Here is a 13,619-nt window from a genome sequence, read left to right on the forward strand (position 1 = left end):
AGTTTATCGTCCCGGGTTCTACTAAGAGCAGCAGTAAGCTACTCACAATGTATAGTTGAATTGTGTGGTTTTTTTTTCTAGCTGATGGGCCACAAAGAATTTCCAGTTCGTAAAATCCGTCAACGTCAGCAGGAGGACTGAAACCGAAAGGGATGCCTGCGTGCGATTGGTACGTGCTAACCGTAAACAGTCAAAGTGCTTGTAAATCTTACTCGCAGAGCGCAATCTTTCCGAAACTCCTACAGTCATCGGTGTCAGTCGAATCTTTGCTCAAATGAAAACAAATATTCGAACCAAGAGAGCAACTTGTTGTGCTAGTGTAATTATTTTTCATTCATGTTACGATGGGTTTGAAACTTTAAAAAAAATATAATTTGGGAATATGTTTCACTTTTGCCTCTACTCTGTTTATAGTTATTTATATTTCGAATATTTATTGTGAGTTGTAATGATAAAATTGAGAAGATAAGAGTGTTGGCTTAGGTTCTCTCAAGAATTGAAGCAGTCTTTTGAGTCCTAAGTCTTTGTTTTCTATGCTAGATTACATTTTGCAAAATTGAAAATGAATCTGGCAAATGTTGCGTCAGCTTTGAAACGATTATAGCAAGTGAAAGACTTGATGCATCATAGTAATTTATGAGTTGGCGGATAGTCAAAATGTGTGATCATTGTTTGATGCAACATTGTTGCTTTACTGCTTGATGGTGAAAATAGGTGAAAAGTTCCAAGGTCAAGCTTTTCCATACATTTTCCTTGCTATTGCCTTGCTTCCCGATCACGGATAACAATAGCATGGACGGAATAAATGCTACTGCCTACACATTCTGACTCAACAAAGTGTTTTGTTCCGTTTCTCTTTCTCGAGACTGCGTGGCCACGCCCTCAACGCAAAAATCTACGCTTAACTCGATACAAAAGACTGCGTGTAGAAAATTCAGCTTCATTCTTGTACGTCACACAGTAGGAAGGTGAGTATGGTTGTTAGAGGTACACGGCATCAGGGAACGAGAGCAGAGTACGAGTAAACTTTTAGGTACTGCGGAACACCGTACCTTTATTTTGCATACGACAGCAACAGGTACCATGGAACGGGGTGAAATTGATCAATTTTTATAATAATTTCCAATTAACTAGCTTCATGTGCATTTTTCCCGAAATAGTATAATTTTAAAACAAGTATTGGTAGGTTCTCCAGTAAACCTCTATGGCTATTGGTGAAATTTCTATCGTCTACTTCATGAAATAAATTCGATAATTTTATAAGGTACTATGAGGAAAATTGGGGTGAAATTGATCACCATACATTCTTTTGGAAATGTGCTTTTTTTAGATATTCTAAAGATAAATGATGTTTTCTTTACTGAAAAATATCATTTATAGCTACTTTCGAAACGAAAATAACGACATTTCAGGTTAAAATTCGTTTATTTTGGTTCATGAGCTGCTTGTTGCTAAATTTGCTCTTATTTGATCGTCGTTAGACCGATTTCAATTCGGTTTGTTGCAAAAGCTGAAAAACTAGCTCTTAAATTAAAATCTTTGTGGTTTCCTGCGAATTCATCAGTATTTCTTTATTGGTATGGAATGATCATCGTTGCAAATTACATTTTTTGAGCTTCTATCAAACTTTACTCACTTCTCCAAATTTAACGTAATCAACCCTCAACTAAGATTACTTTAAGTAAATTAAATTTTTTTTGTTATTTGGAAACTTGTTTGATCGAATTCAATTGAGTTTTGACTGAGTTAGAAGAATTTTTCGGAAATATGAAAAATTGCACCGGGCATGCAAGGGTTAACTTTGACAAGTATGTGAATCATGCAAAAGTTGCGTTTAACGACACGTTTACATTGCCTAGTGTTGTAAGAGCAATATCTTTTGAGAAGTATTTTTTATCACGAATTTTCAGGCGATCAATTTCACCCCATTCCACGGTACCATCGCATGCTGCAGTATATTTTGCTGGCACAGCTACCGGTGGTGCGATCAACAGCGTTCTGTAGCACATATTTCTATTTGAAAATTATGGAATCAGTTCTTTTCAGAACTAGGAATGCTTGAAGATAAGAGTTTTTTCACAATCACTACTACGACCAGGGTACCAAAAATAAACGTTTACGCAGCAAGATGTAACACTCATTTTGAGAAATTTTATTGGGTGATTTTCCGGTTCAATTCTTCCTTTGTGCCCACTCGAACACCGTTATCGGTCAAATATCAATAACGCAAATTAGTTAACCTAAGAACCAGAGTTATTTTCGCATCAAGAAAGCATAAACTTTCTTTTGGTAATTTTCACTCAGTAGAATCGAAGGTGTTTTGTTTCGTTTCTCTTTCTAAAGACTGCGTGGCCACGCCTTCAATGCAAAAATGCAAAAAAATTCAATGCAAACTCGATACAAAAAACTGCGTAAAAAAATTCAGCTTCATTCTTGTATTGAACACGATAGCTCTGTGTGATATACCTGTGTTAGATACACGGTGTATATTAGGCGTAGTGAAATATGTTTAACATATCTTGATACTTTACTTTTGCACTGAAACAATTTTCAAATATTTTTTTTTGACTTTCTCTTATTATACAGAGTGAAAATACCTGCTGAATAATTTACAAGTTGAAGACATTTCAAATACTATAAGGTATACAGTGAAGATGGTCGGGTTTTGGGTTTTCAAACCCGAAACCCGAACCCCACCCGTACCTGTCGGGTTCGGGTCGAGTTCGGGTTTGAAAAATTTTGAAAGAGTCGGGTTCGGGTTTGAAAATTGAAATTTTCGGGGACGTATAGTATAGGTAAAGTATCAAGATATGATTTTAAAACAATATTTACTCTTTTGCAGCTTTGTGAATAAAACTTAAATTTTCAAAATCATATCTTTCTAGATACCTACTTTAGTTATGTTGACACAGAGAACTTTTTTTTTGTAGTTCGAGGCCCATTTGACCAATTTAGCCGTAGTGACGCGCGTTGTCATGGTGCAACGGCAGTTGTTTCTTCTTTCGTCGTGGTTTTGTAATTTAACATCCAGTTGGTCCAATAATTTGGTGTAATAGAACCCTATAAACGTTCTACCTTTCTTTAAGTAGTCGATGTAGTTCACGCTGTGTTTTTCCTGGAAAACGGTGGCTACGACTTTTCCGATCGATGAAACAGTCTTCGCCCTCTTCGGAGCAAGTTCGTCGGGTTAATTCCACTGGTGGTGTGTGGATCTAGGGATTTATGGTTCGGTGACAAAACGATGTAGAAACTCTTCATCAAAAACCTGCTTTTGACCTCGTTGAAACTTGTTAAACACACTTATGATTGTTGTCATCGAAGGAAAAGAGTCGCCGTTCTTTGATTTCACTGCGCGAATTCTCATAAAAAACAAGAATCGGTTACCCGACCGATATTGTTCTAGTTCCATTTCATAAAATCCGCGGACACGTTCGCTTCCACGTGCGATTAAAACAGCCGTCTCTCTCGCGAATGTGGCACCCTTGGGCGGTGAGGCTAAGAACTCATCTAAGCGCTCTCGTATAAAAATATTCGGAACAAAATCAAGAATTAACGTGGATTTTTATTAGTTTTAATAATCATCAATTAATAAAGAATAATCGGAGGGCCTCGTGTAGTTGGTAATATCTCATCCTGGGTTCGAATCCAAACGCCGACATAGAAGTCGATAGTTGTGGGGTGGCGTGATCACTTCACAACCAACCAAACTGGTCTAGATTTAATCCTAGACAACAGCGGGAGATTTTCTGAGGCGAAAAATCTCCATTCCAGTCCAGTCCAGTCCAGTCCAGTCCAGTCCAGTCCAGTCCAGTCCAGTCCAGTCCAGTCCAGTCCAGTCCAGTCCAGTCCAGTCCAGTCCAGTCCAGTCCAGTCCAGTCCAGTCCAGTCCAGTCCAGTCCAGTCCAGTCCAGTCCAGTCCAGTCCAGTCCAGTCCAGTCCAGTCCAGTCCAGTCCAGTCCAGTCCAGTCCAGTCCAGTCCAGTCCAGTCCAGTCCAGTCCAGTCCAGTCCAGTCCAGTCCAGTCCAGTCCAGTCCAGTCCAGTCCAGTCCAGTCCAGTCCAGTCCAGTCCAGTCCAGTCCAGTCCAGTCCAGTCCAGTCCAGTCCAGTCCAGTCCAGTCCAGTCCAGTCCAGTCCAGTCCAGTCCAGTCCAGTCCAGTCCAGTCCAGTCCAGTCCAGTCCAGTCCAGTCCAGTCCAGTCCAGTCCAGTCCAGTCCAGTCCAGTCCAGTCCAGTCCAGTCCAGTCCAGTCCAGTCCAGTCCAGTCCAGTCCAGTCCAGTCCAGTCCAGTCCAGTCCAGTCCAGTCCAGTCCAGTCCAGTCCAGTCCAGTCCAGTCCAGTCCAGTCCAGTCCAGTCCAGTCCAGTCCAGTCCAGTCCAGTCCAGTCCAGTCCAGTCCAGTCCAGTCCAGTCCAGTCCAGTCCAGTCCAGTCCAGTCCAGTCCAGTCCAGTCCAGTCCAGTCCAGTCCAGTCCAGTCCAGTCCAGTCCAGTCCAGTCCAGTCCAGTCCAGTCCAGTCCAGTCCAGTCCAGTCCAGTCCAGTCCAGTCCAGTCCAGTCCAGTCCAGTCCAGTCCAGTCCAGTCCAGTCCAGTCCAGTCCAGTCCAGTCCAGTCCAGTCCAGTCCAGTCCAGTCCAGTCCAGTCCAGTCCAGTCCAGTCCAGTCCAGTCCAGTCCAGTCCAGTCCAGTCCAGTCCAGTCCAGTCCAGTCCAGTCCAGTCCAGTCCAGTCCAGTCCAGTCCAGTCCAGTCCAGTCCAGTCCAGTCCAGTCCAGTCCAGTCCAGTCCAGTCCAGTCCAGTCCAGTCCAGTCCAGTCCAGTCCAGTCCAGTCCAGTCCAGTCCAGTCCAGTCCAGTCCAGTCCAGTCCAGTCCAGTCCAGTCCAGTCCAGTCCAGTCCAGTCCAGTCCAGTCCAGTCCAGTCCAGTCCAGTCCAGTCCAGTCCAGTCCAGTCCAGTCCAGTCCAGTCCAGTCCAGTCCAGTCCAGTCCAGTCCAGTCCAGTCCAGTCCAGTCCAGTCCAGTCCAGTCCAGTCCAGTCCAGTCCAGTCCAGTCCAGTCCAGTCCAGTCCAGTCCAGTCCAGTCCAGTCCAGTCCAGTCCAGTCCAGTCCAGTCCAGTCCAGTCCAGTCCAGTCCAGTCCAGTCCAGTCCAGTCCAGTCCAGTCCAGTCCAGTCCAGTCCAGTCCAGTCCAGTCCAGTCCAGTCCAGTCCAGTCCAGTCCAGTCCAGTCCAGTCCAGTCCAGTCCAGTCCAGTCCAGTCCAGTCCAGTCCAGTCCAGTCCAGTCCAGTCCAGTCCAGTCCAGTCCAGTCCAGTCCAGTCCAGTCCAGTCCAGTCCAGTCCAGTCCAGTCCAGTCCAGTCCAGTCCAGTCCAGTCCAGTCCAGTCCAGTCCAGTCCAGTCCAGTCCAGTCCAGTCCAGTCCAGTCCAGTCCAGTCCAGTCCAGTCCAGTCCAGTCCAGTCCAGTCCAGTCCAGTCCAGTCCAGTCCAGTCCAGTCCAGTCCAGTCCAGTCCAGTCCAGTCCAGTCCAGTCCAGTCCAGTCCAGTCCAGTCCAGTCCAGTCCAGTCCAGTCCAGTCCAGTCCAGTCCAGTCCAGTCCAGTCCAGTCCAGTCCAGTCCAGTCCAGTCCAGTCCAGTCCAGTCCAGTCCAGTCCAGTCCAGTCCAGTCCAGTCCAGTCCAGTCCAGTCCAGTCCAGTCCAGTCCAGTCCAGTCCAGTCCAGTCCAGTCCAGTCCAGTCCAGTCCAGTCCAGTCCAGTCCAGTCCAGTCCAGTCCAGTCCAGTCCAGTCCAGTCCAGTCCAGTCCAGTCCAGTCCAGTCCAGTCCAGTCCAGTCCAGTCCAGTCCAGTCCAGTCCAGTCCAGTCCAGTCCAGTCCAGTCCAGTCCAGTCCAGTCCAGTCCAGTCCAGTCCAGTCCAGTCCAGTCCAGTCCAGTCCAGTCCAGTCCAGTCCAGTCCAGTCCAGTCCAGTCCAGTCCAGTCCAGTCCAGTCCAGTCCAGTCCAGTCCAGTCCAGTCCAGTCCAGTCCAGTCCAGTCCAGTCCAGTCCAGTCCAGTCCAGTCCAGTCCAGTCCAGTCCAGTCCAGTCCAGTCCAGTCCAGTCCAGTCCAGTCCAGTCCAGTCCAGTCCAGTCCAGTCCAGTCCAGTCCAGTCCAGTCCAGTCCAGTCCAGTCCAGTCCAGTCCAGTCCAGTCCAGTCCAGTCCAGTCCAGTCCAGTCCAGTCCAGTCCAGTCCAGTCCAGTCCAGTCCAGTCCAGTCCAGTCCAGTCCAGTCCAGTCCAGTCCAGTCCAGTCCAGTCCAGTCCAGTCCAGTCCAGTCCAGTCCAGTCCAGTCCAGTCCAGTCCAGTCCAGTCCAGTCCAGTCCAGTCCAGTCCAGTCCAGTCCAGTCCAGTCCAGTCCAGTCCAGTCCAGTCCAGTCCAGTCCAGTCCAGTCCAGTCCAGTCCAGTCCAGTCCAGTCCAGTCCAGTCCAGTCCAGTCCAGTCCAGTCCAGTCCAGTCCAGTCCAGTCCAGTCCAGTCCAGTCCAGTCCAGTCCAGTCCAGTCCAGTCCAGTCCAGTCCAGTCCAGTCCAGTCCAGTCCAGTCCAGTCCAGTCCAGTCCAGTCCAGTCCAGTCCAGTCCAGTCCAGTCCAGTCCAGTCCAGTCCAGTCCAGTCCAGTCCAGTCCAGTCCAGTCCAGTCCAGTCCAGTCCAGTCCAGTCCAGTCCAGTCCAGTCCAGTCCAGTCCAGTCCAGTCCAGTCCAGTCCAGTCCAGTCCAGTCCAGTCCAGTCCAGTCCAGTCCAGTCCAGTCCAGTCCAGTCCAGTCCAGTCCAGTCCAGTCCAGTCCAGTCCAGTCCAGTCCAGTCCAGTCCAGTCCAGTCCAGTCCAGTCCAGTCCAGTCCAGTCCAGTCCAGTCCAGTCCAGTCCAGTCCAGTCCAGTCCAGTCCAGTCCAGTCCAGTCCAGTCCAGTCCAGTCCAGTCCAGTCCAGTCCAGTCCAGTCCAGTCCAGTCCAGTCCAGTCCAGTCCAGTCCAGTCCAGTCCAGTCCAGTCCAGTCCAGTCCAGTCCAGTCCAGTCCAGTCCAGTCCAGTCCAGTCCAGTCCAGTCCAGTCCAGTCCAGTCCAGTCCAGTCCAGTCCAGTCCAGTCCAGTCCAGTCCAGTCCAGTCCAGTCCAGTCCAGTCCAGTCCAGTCCAGTCCAGTCCAGTCCAGTCCAGTCCAGTCCAGTCCAGTCCAGTCCAGTCCAGTCCAGTCCAGTCCAGTCCAGTCCAGTTCAGTGCAGTTCTTTAGCTTTGGACCCAGCGTATGTGGTTAGCTCTTCTGGAAACAACAATAGTACGGCAATCTAAACCTGGCTGCTCTGCCGCTTACTTGTCGCTCACTTATGCTCTTGATGCCATGTGAATGACGAGTTTGTTGCGATGGAACAATTGACGGAAAACTAGTGCACTTTGCACGTAACTTTCGTCTTTATGCTTAAAAAACTAATGCGTAGTGCCGCCCTATCTTTTTTTACTTTCTTGCGTAATACCGTATACGAGGCTCCGCATACTTGTCGCGTTAGTTCTCTCCGACTCGCACCATCGCACACTGTTTCCAATGCTACAAAAACGTGATCGAAATCATTCTGACTCAAAAAACTTGATTTTAGAGCCACAGTGTCTTCAGTATTGGGGTCATTCCATACGTAGTGTACATGCCACTTGGACACGACTATCACAGATTTTGTTAAAAGTTGGGGGAATTATTCATCTATCCTCCGCCCTCCGGGACCCCCCTCTTTATTTCAAAGTCGCGCAATTTTTGTCAAAAATCTCTTTTTTCTTTTTCTTACAATTCACAGACGTAAGATGTCCGAAAAATACTGATAGATGATTTTTGAATAAAGTAAACCAAGGAATTCAGAAAAAATATAAGTTTTGACCGGAAGTGTTGATAGATAAATTATTTTTGTAGTTGAAAACTAAATTTACATTTTTCGGCATATACAGCCATTTTTGACGTTGACTAACGTCTATATCAAAGTAAGGCACCTGAATTGGAAAATCTAGTAATTCAACCAGGGAAACCCAGGGAAAAGTGGTCAGGTTTTGAGTGCTTATTTTGCAGTCATCTATAATCATGTTTTCAACGTTTTGGCATCAATCGATCAGAAATTCTTTTACGGTTAAATTTATGTAACAAAAACAAACTATTGTTAGAGATACACTATTGAAAAATCGGTAATCAATATCGATTTTCTCAATCATACCGCGCAGCCAATCACTACCTCTCTTCCCAAGCACAGTCGACACTAACGGATACAATCGATCTGACTTTGTTGTTATTGTTGTTGTCACTTTCTGTTTCCGATGTTTATTTGCGTTCCTTGTCAATCTATTCTCTATGTAGCCCTTCCTTTTTTCTAACCAACTGACGAAGCCTTGGTATAAAACGTACTGTTCGAACATTTCACCCCATCAGTTTCATTACTAAACAGGACCGATTACATACGGACGCTAGGTGTTAGCAGCTGAAAAGAGGAAAAACAAAATAGTGCCGGTTTCACCAGTAATGCTGGTGGCTGTTAGTAGTTAATGGCTACTGCAAAATACTAAAATGTCTGGAATTCTGGACGGACTAGCCAGTAAACAAGAATAATCGGCAACTGGTACCTTTTGGTGCCTCTAAGTTTTGTAAAAGAAGCGTGGCAATTCCCTCTACTATTTGTTTTAATGAAATATATGAACACGGTAGTCAACGTCATGCGGTCGTGTTTTGAATACCACCCTCCTACTATTACTTAAATTTGATAATTTCATTGTGTTCCTTGAAAATTTACACCTAAGAAACAACTATCATCCCGAGGTAATGTGAGCCTATCTCGAGATATAACATTTTTACGAAAAAAGTTGTAAACTTAATAGTTATTTTATTTTATAATTCATAGACGTAAGCCATCCGGAAATTAGTGATAGGTGAATTTTGAAGAAAATATACCAAGGAATCCAGAAAAAATATTGTTTTTACCCAGAAGTGTTGCCAGGTAGATTATTTTTGTATTTTAAAATTAATTTTGCATTTTTCGGCCAATGCAGCTAATTTTATTTTGATTTTGATGGTTTCATCGTGTTTCTCAGAAAATTTTACATTAGAAGCACCTACCACTTCGTGGTAATATGAGCCAATCTTGAGATATAAGATTTTTACGAAAAATTAATCACGAAATTCAGAACTATTTTGGTAAATTTTCCAAGAAATACGATAAAACCATCAAATTTAAAATAAATTTGGCTCCATTTGCCGAAAAATGCAATTTAATTTTAAAATACAAAAATAATCTATCTGGCAACACTTCCGGTCAAAAATAATATTTTCTGTGTATTCCTTGTTTTATTTTCTTCAAAATTCACCTATCACTATTTTCCGGGTGTCTTACGTCTATAAATTGTGAAAAAAATTAATGACGAAGTTTACAACTTTTCTCGTAAAAATGTTATATCTCGAGATTGGCTCATATTACCTCGGGATGATAGTTGTTTCTTATGTGAAATTTTCCAAGTAACGCTATGAAATTATCAAATTTAAAATAAAATGGCTGCATTTGCCGAAAAATGTGAATATAATTTTCAAATACAAAAATAATTTATCTGGCAACACTTCCGGTCAAAACTTATATTTTTTCTGGGTTCCTTGGTTTATTTTCTTCAAAAATCATCTATCAGTATTTTTCGGACATCTTACGTCTATTAATTGTAAGAAAAAGAGATTTTGAACAAAAAATGCGTGACTTTGCGATAAACAGGGAGCTCCCACAGAACGGGGGGTATTCCAATCGACACCAAACTTGGGATTTTTCCAAAGTGACAGTAGATGAATAATTCTCTCAACTTTGAGCAAAATCTGTGATGGTCGTGTCCAAGTTTGTGCTTTTTCGTGGTCACTTCGTATGGACTGACCCATAGTTATTCCATCAGTTATTCTCCATGTTATAGGAGTTACAGTTTTGTGATCAATCCACTTAATTTCATTTTTGCATAAAAAAATTCATCGTGTTCAGCAGAGTTGTAGTACATTTCATAAGAAACAACTTTGTAAAAGACACTATACTTCTATCTGCCTGTTTAAATTGATTTATGTAGAGTTTTCTACAGATTGCCACTAGAAGTTAGTTTTTTCATTATAACTTTTAGTAGTGATTTTCTAAAATTTTTCAATGTTTTACAATCTTTTTTTTTCTGTAACAAAACAAACTATGTCGGCGAAGAAAGTTTACTTTTATTTCACATATTTCTCTGGTTAGTGACGATTTTTATTGAAACAATGCATAAAAAAACAAACTTCCTTCAAAGAAATTATTTATTTTGTAATAGCAAACAATATTATAAAACACTGAAAAATTGTAGAAAATCTCTACTAAAAGTTATATTGAAAAAACTGATTTTTAGGGGCAATCTAGAGAAAACTCCCCAGCTGGTCTCGAGGTACGATGCTGGCCTAACAAACCAGTCGTCGTAGGTTCGAGTCCTGAGTCGGGAGAGACTGTTAGTGTCAGTAGAATCGTAGCGCTAGCCCCGCAATTGTCCTGTACACTTAACGGTTGGCTGCGAAGTATAGTAAACAGAAGGTCAAGTTCCGAATCGGAATGTAGCACCAAGGCTTTGCTTTGCTATAGAAAACTCCACATAAGTCCATTTAAAAAAGCAGATAGAAGTACGGTGTCTTCGACAAAGTTGTTTCTTATAAAATGAGGAAAAAAGGAAAATTCGCTTTTCATTGTTAAGTGGATTGTTCACAAAACTGTAACTTCTATAACATGGAGAATTACTAATGGAATAACTTTACTGAAGACATTGTGTCTCTAAAATAAAGTTTTTTTGGGTCAGGATAATTTCGATCACGTTTTTGCAGCTTTGGAAACAGTGTGCACATGGGTTAATTTCATATTGGCATCATCCAGCGTCCACTGACTTTCGCGAGATTCGGGTGTATATTATAAAATTGGTTCCAGTTCTCATTAATTCTCCGTGTTTCTCGAAAACGCACAGCCAGTCCTAAGCCTGCCAACACCACGGGCAGTTTCCGTTTTATGGTGAATATTTTACTGATTTATGATATTTTAAGAAACGAGATAATTAGATCCCCAAAATAGGAATCTACGTTATGAAAATAACTAAATTTAAATTTAAGAGAAATAAAATTTAGAGTTACTGGCGATTTTGCGAAAGAAAAATCTGTCAGAAAGACAAGACGTGGTTAAATTAACACTAAAACATACTATTTACCATTTTTCAGCATCCAACGACAACTATGAAAAACAACATCTGCTTCACTGTAAATTTTTTCAAGAAACGCTACATTACTATTTCAGCCCTAGTTCTCTTAATTTTTTTCCAAAAACCTGTTGACGATTATTCAGATAACAAAAATCAGACATTTTTCACATTATGTATAGCATTGTGAATAATCAATTCGACGTAAAATAAGCAGAAAATCTGTTGCTCTCAGTTTATCACTCTAGTTCACAGAGATCCAAATCACATCAGTATTTATTTATTTGAAAATATCTTCTCCGTTAACTGAACGAAACGTGAACGAGTCCATTGCCGCATCGCAAGTTGTACCAACAGTTGTTTGAAAACTACTTTCTCAGCAACAATCACTGATTATGGTTTTTTTTTTCTTTTCTTGTACTTTTTTCTTTCCAGTGGAAAATCCGATGGGGAGTGGTTACCAAGTTATCACCAGCAGCAGGTAAGCAAAAAAAAAAAACCAACACAGTGCCACTATAAAGAGTTCTTCTTCTCCAATCAGCAACGTTTAAGTTATAGCAAACATCAATCGCAACCTAAATAAACGTATCTAAGTTTTGGAATTGTGCTGATACCGAAAGTAAAGTTTTACTACGTTGCTCATCGTCAGCGTATATGGTTCAACTGCATGCAATTTGTTTTCAAGCGCAGTTGAAGTGAAAATTAGAAAACACACACTAGCTCCAAGTCCAGAAAAAAAATTAAACATTTATTGCGCGCAGAGAGCAGGTTAAATGAAGAAATCGATTTATGATTTTCCTGATGGAGGGCAGAAAAGAAAACCGGTAAAGTTCCACTAACGGGAATTTTCTTCGTGAGAAAACTAACCAACCCACTGGATTGGTGGAGACGTTAGCGCAGTTATTGATGGCCGCTAAGAGAAAAGTTAATATCTCAGATGAAACTTTGTGATCGCCGGCAATGGCAAAATGCACTTGCAGCGAACGACGAACGTCGAGCATGCGGCACGCTGTGAACAAGGCAAATATTTATTTCGTTGCCACTTCAAACATCTTGCCACAATTATTATCAGCTTACGGGAAACTTTTATCCGCAATTATTTACCTCGATTCTCTGGCTGATGGAATCACAGGACAGTACACTCTGTGCAACCCAGTTCCTCTGGTGTAGCAATAAAGATTTCCCACTTTTCTCCTATGCTACTTGGTTCGCAGTTTGTTTTCCGGCTCCTACTACTTGCAGTGTTTGAGCAATGAAGGGCCAACCGAAGGACAGTTTTCTACCCCCTCCCTGCCCCAGTTGCTTGCTGCAATCGACAAATTATTATTATTAACTCTTGTTTCTCTATGCGACAAACTATAAATATTTGCGATAAGTTTTATTATATCCTGTGGCATGTCTAATGGTGTGTGTGTATGTATGCAAGTCTGAGCATGGATAAGCACTGTTGGACAGGCTCAGCCTATTCTATTTTGTAGGTGAACCGGCTGTGAGTGACGCGATGGACGGACGGTTGTTGGAAAATAATTGGCAAGCCATCATCGTCCTCCCTTTTGCATATTTTATTCAACGAGCAGCGGAGCGAATTTAATTCATACTTTACAGTAACATATGTAGTAAACTCTGTTGTGCCTTTTTTCTGCATTTACCTGAGTACCATTAAAATATTTTTTGCGAATGATTATAAATTTCTTCAGTGATATTTTTAATCCAATCAAGGGAGCAAAAACAAATTTAAAGGATAACATCGAATTCATCGCTCGACACCGTCAGAAATTATGCGATATAAAAAACGAAACACATTAAATCTTGTTTACAACCTGTCGTTTCGCTCAACATCGATCACCTTATGGGACGACCTCGTCCATGCAAAAAAAAATCCTTTCCATCCATAGCAGACCGAACACAGTGGTGCACATAAATCGGTTTAATTAAATTATGTAAATAAACTGAAAAATAATTGTAAGTACAAAGCCAAACATGCATCAGCCGATGAGCGAACCAAAGCCAAGGGTCCATCACTCCAAGTCAGCCAATCAGAATTCCAATCTGGCTGAGAGTAAATCCCTACACGTCTGGTATGCGGGTTTCGAACGCAGACTAAAATTGTAAACCACCATTTAGGCTTCAATGCCGTTTTTTTGCAAAAAAAAACTCCAAACAAAAATTAAATTTGTTCCAGTGGAAAGGAAACTCCGTCAGTGATTGGAAAGCACAACATTTATCAAATAAAACATAAATTTTCCACCCAGTGAATGACCGGAGAAAGCAATAAATGAATGAAATGCGACCGGTCGGAACGGGTTGCAACAATATTATATAAATTCATGCTATCAAATTGTTCGTACGGTGCGGCGATGGGAAATTAAAGTGAGAAGAAAAAAAAACTCACACACATGTGTGCTCGTATAAA

The 13,619-nt window shown here is 42.5% G+C and overlaps 1 protein-coding gene across 1 annotated transcript in view; it reads left to right on the forward strand.

Annotated features, from left to right (window-relative positions):
• Positions 1-11,764, forward strand: part of LOC129720431 (uncharacterized) — a 323,854-nt gene extending 312,090 nt beyond the window's left edge. Inside the window, exons 3-4 of the mRNA XM_055671913.1 lie at positions 11,642-11,687; positions 11,748-11,764. Coding sequence (XP_055527888.1) covers positions 11,642-11,687; positions 11,748-11,764 — 63 coding nt within the window. The remainder of the gene's footprint in view (positions 1-11,641; positions 11,688-11,747) is intronic.
• Positions 11,765-13,619: the final 1,855 nt, after the last annotated feature.

The sequence above is a fragment of the Wyeomyia smithii genome, chromosome 2, assembly GCF_029784165.1.
Source record: "Wyeomyia smithii strain HCP4-BCI-WySm-NY-G18 chromosome 2, ASM2978416v1, whole genome shotgun sequence".
Lineage (NCBI taxonomy): Eukaryota > Metazoa > Arthropoda > Insecta > Diptera > Culicidae > Wyeomyia > Wyeomyia smithii.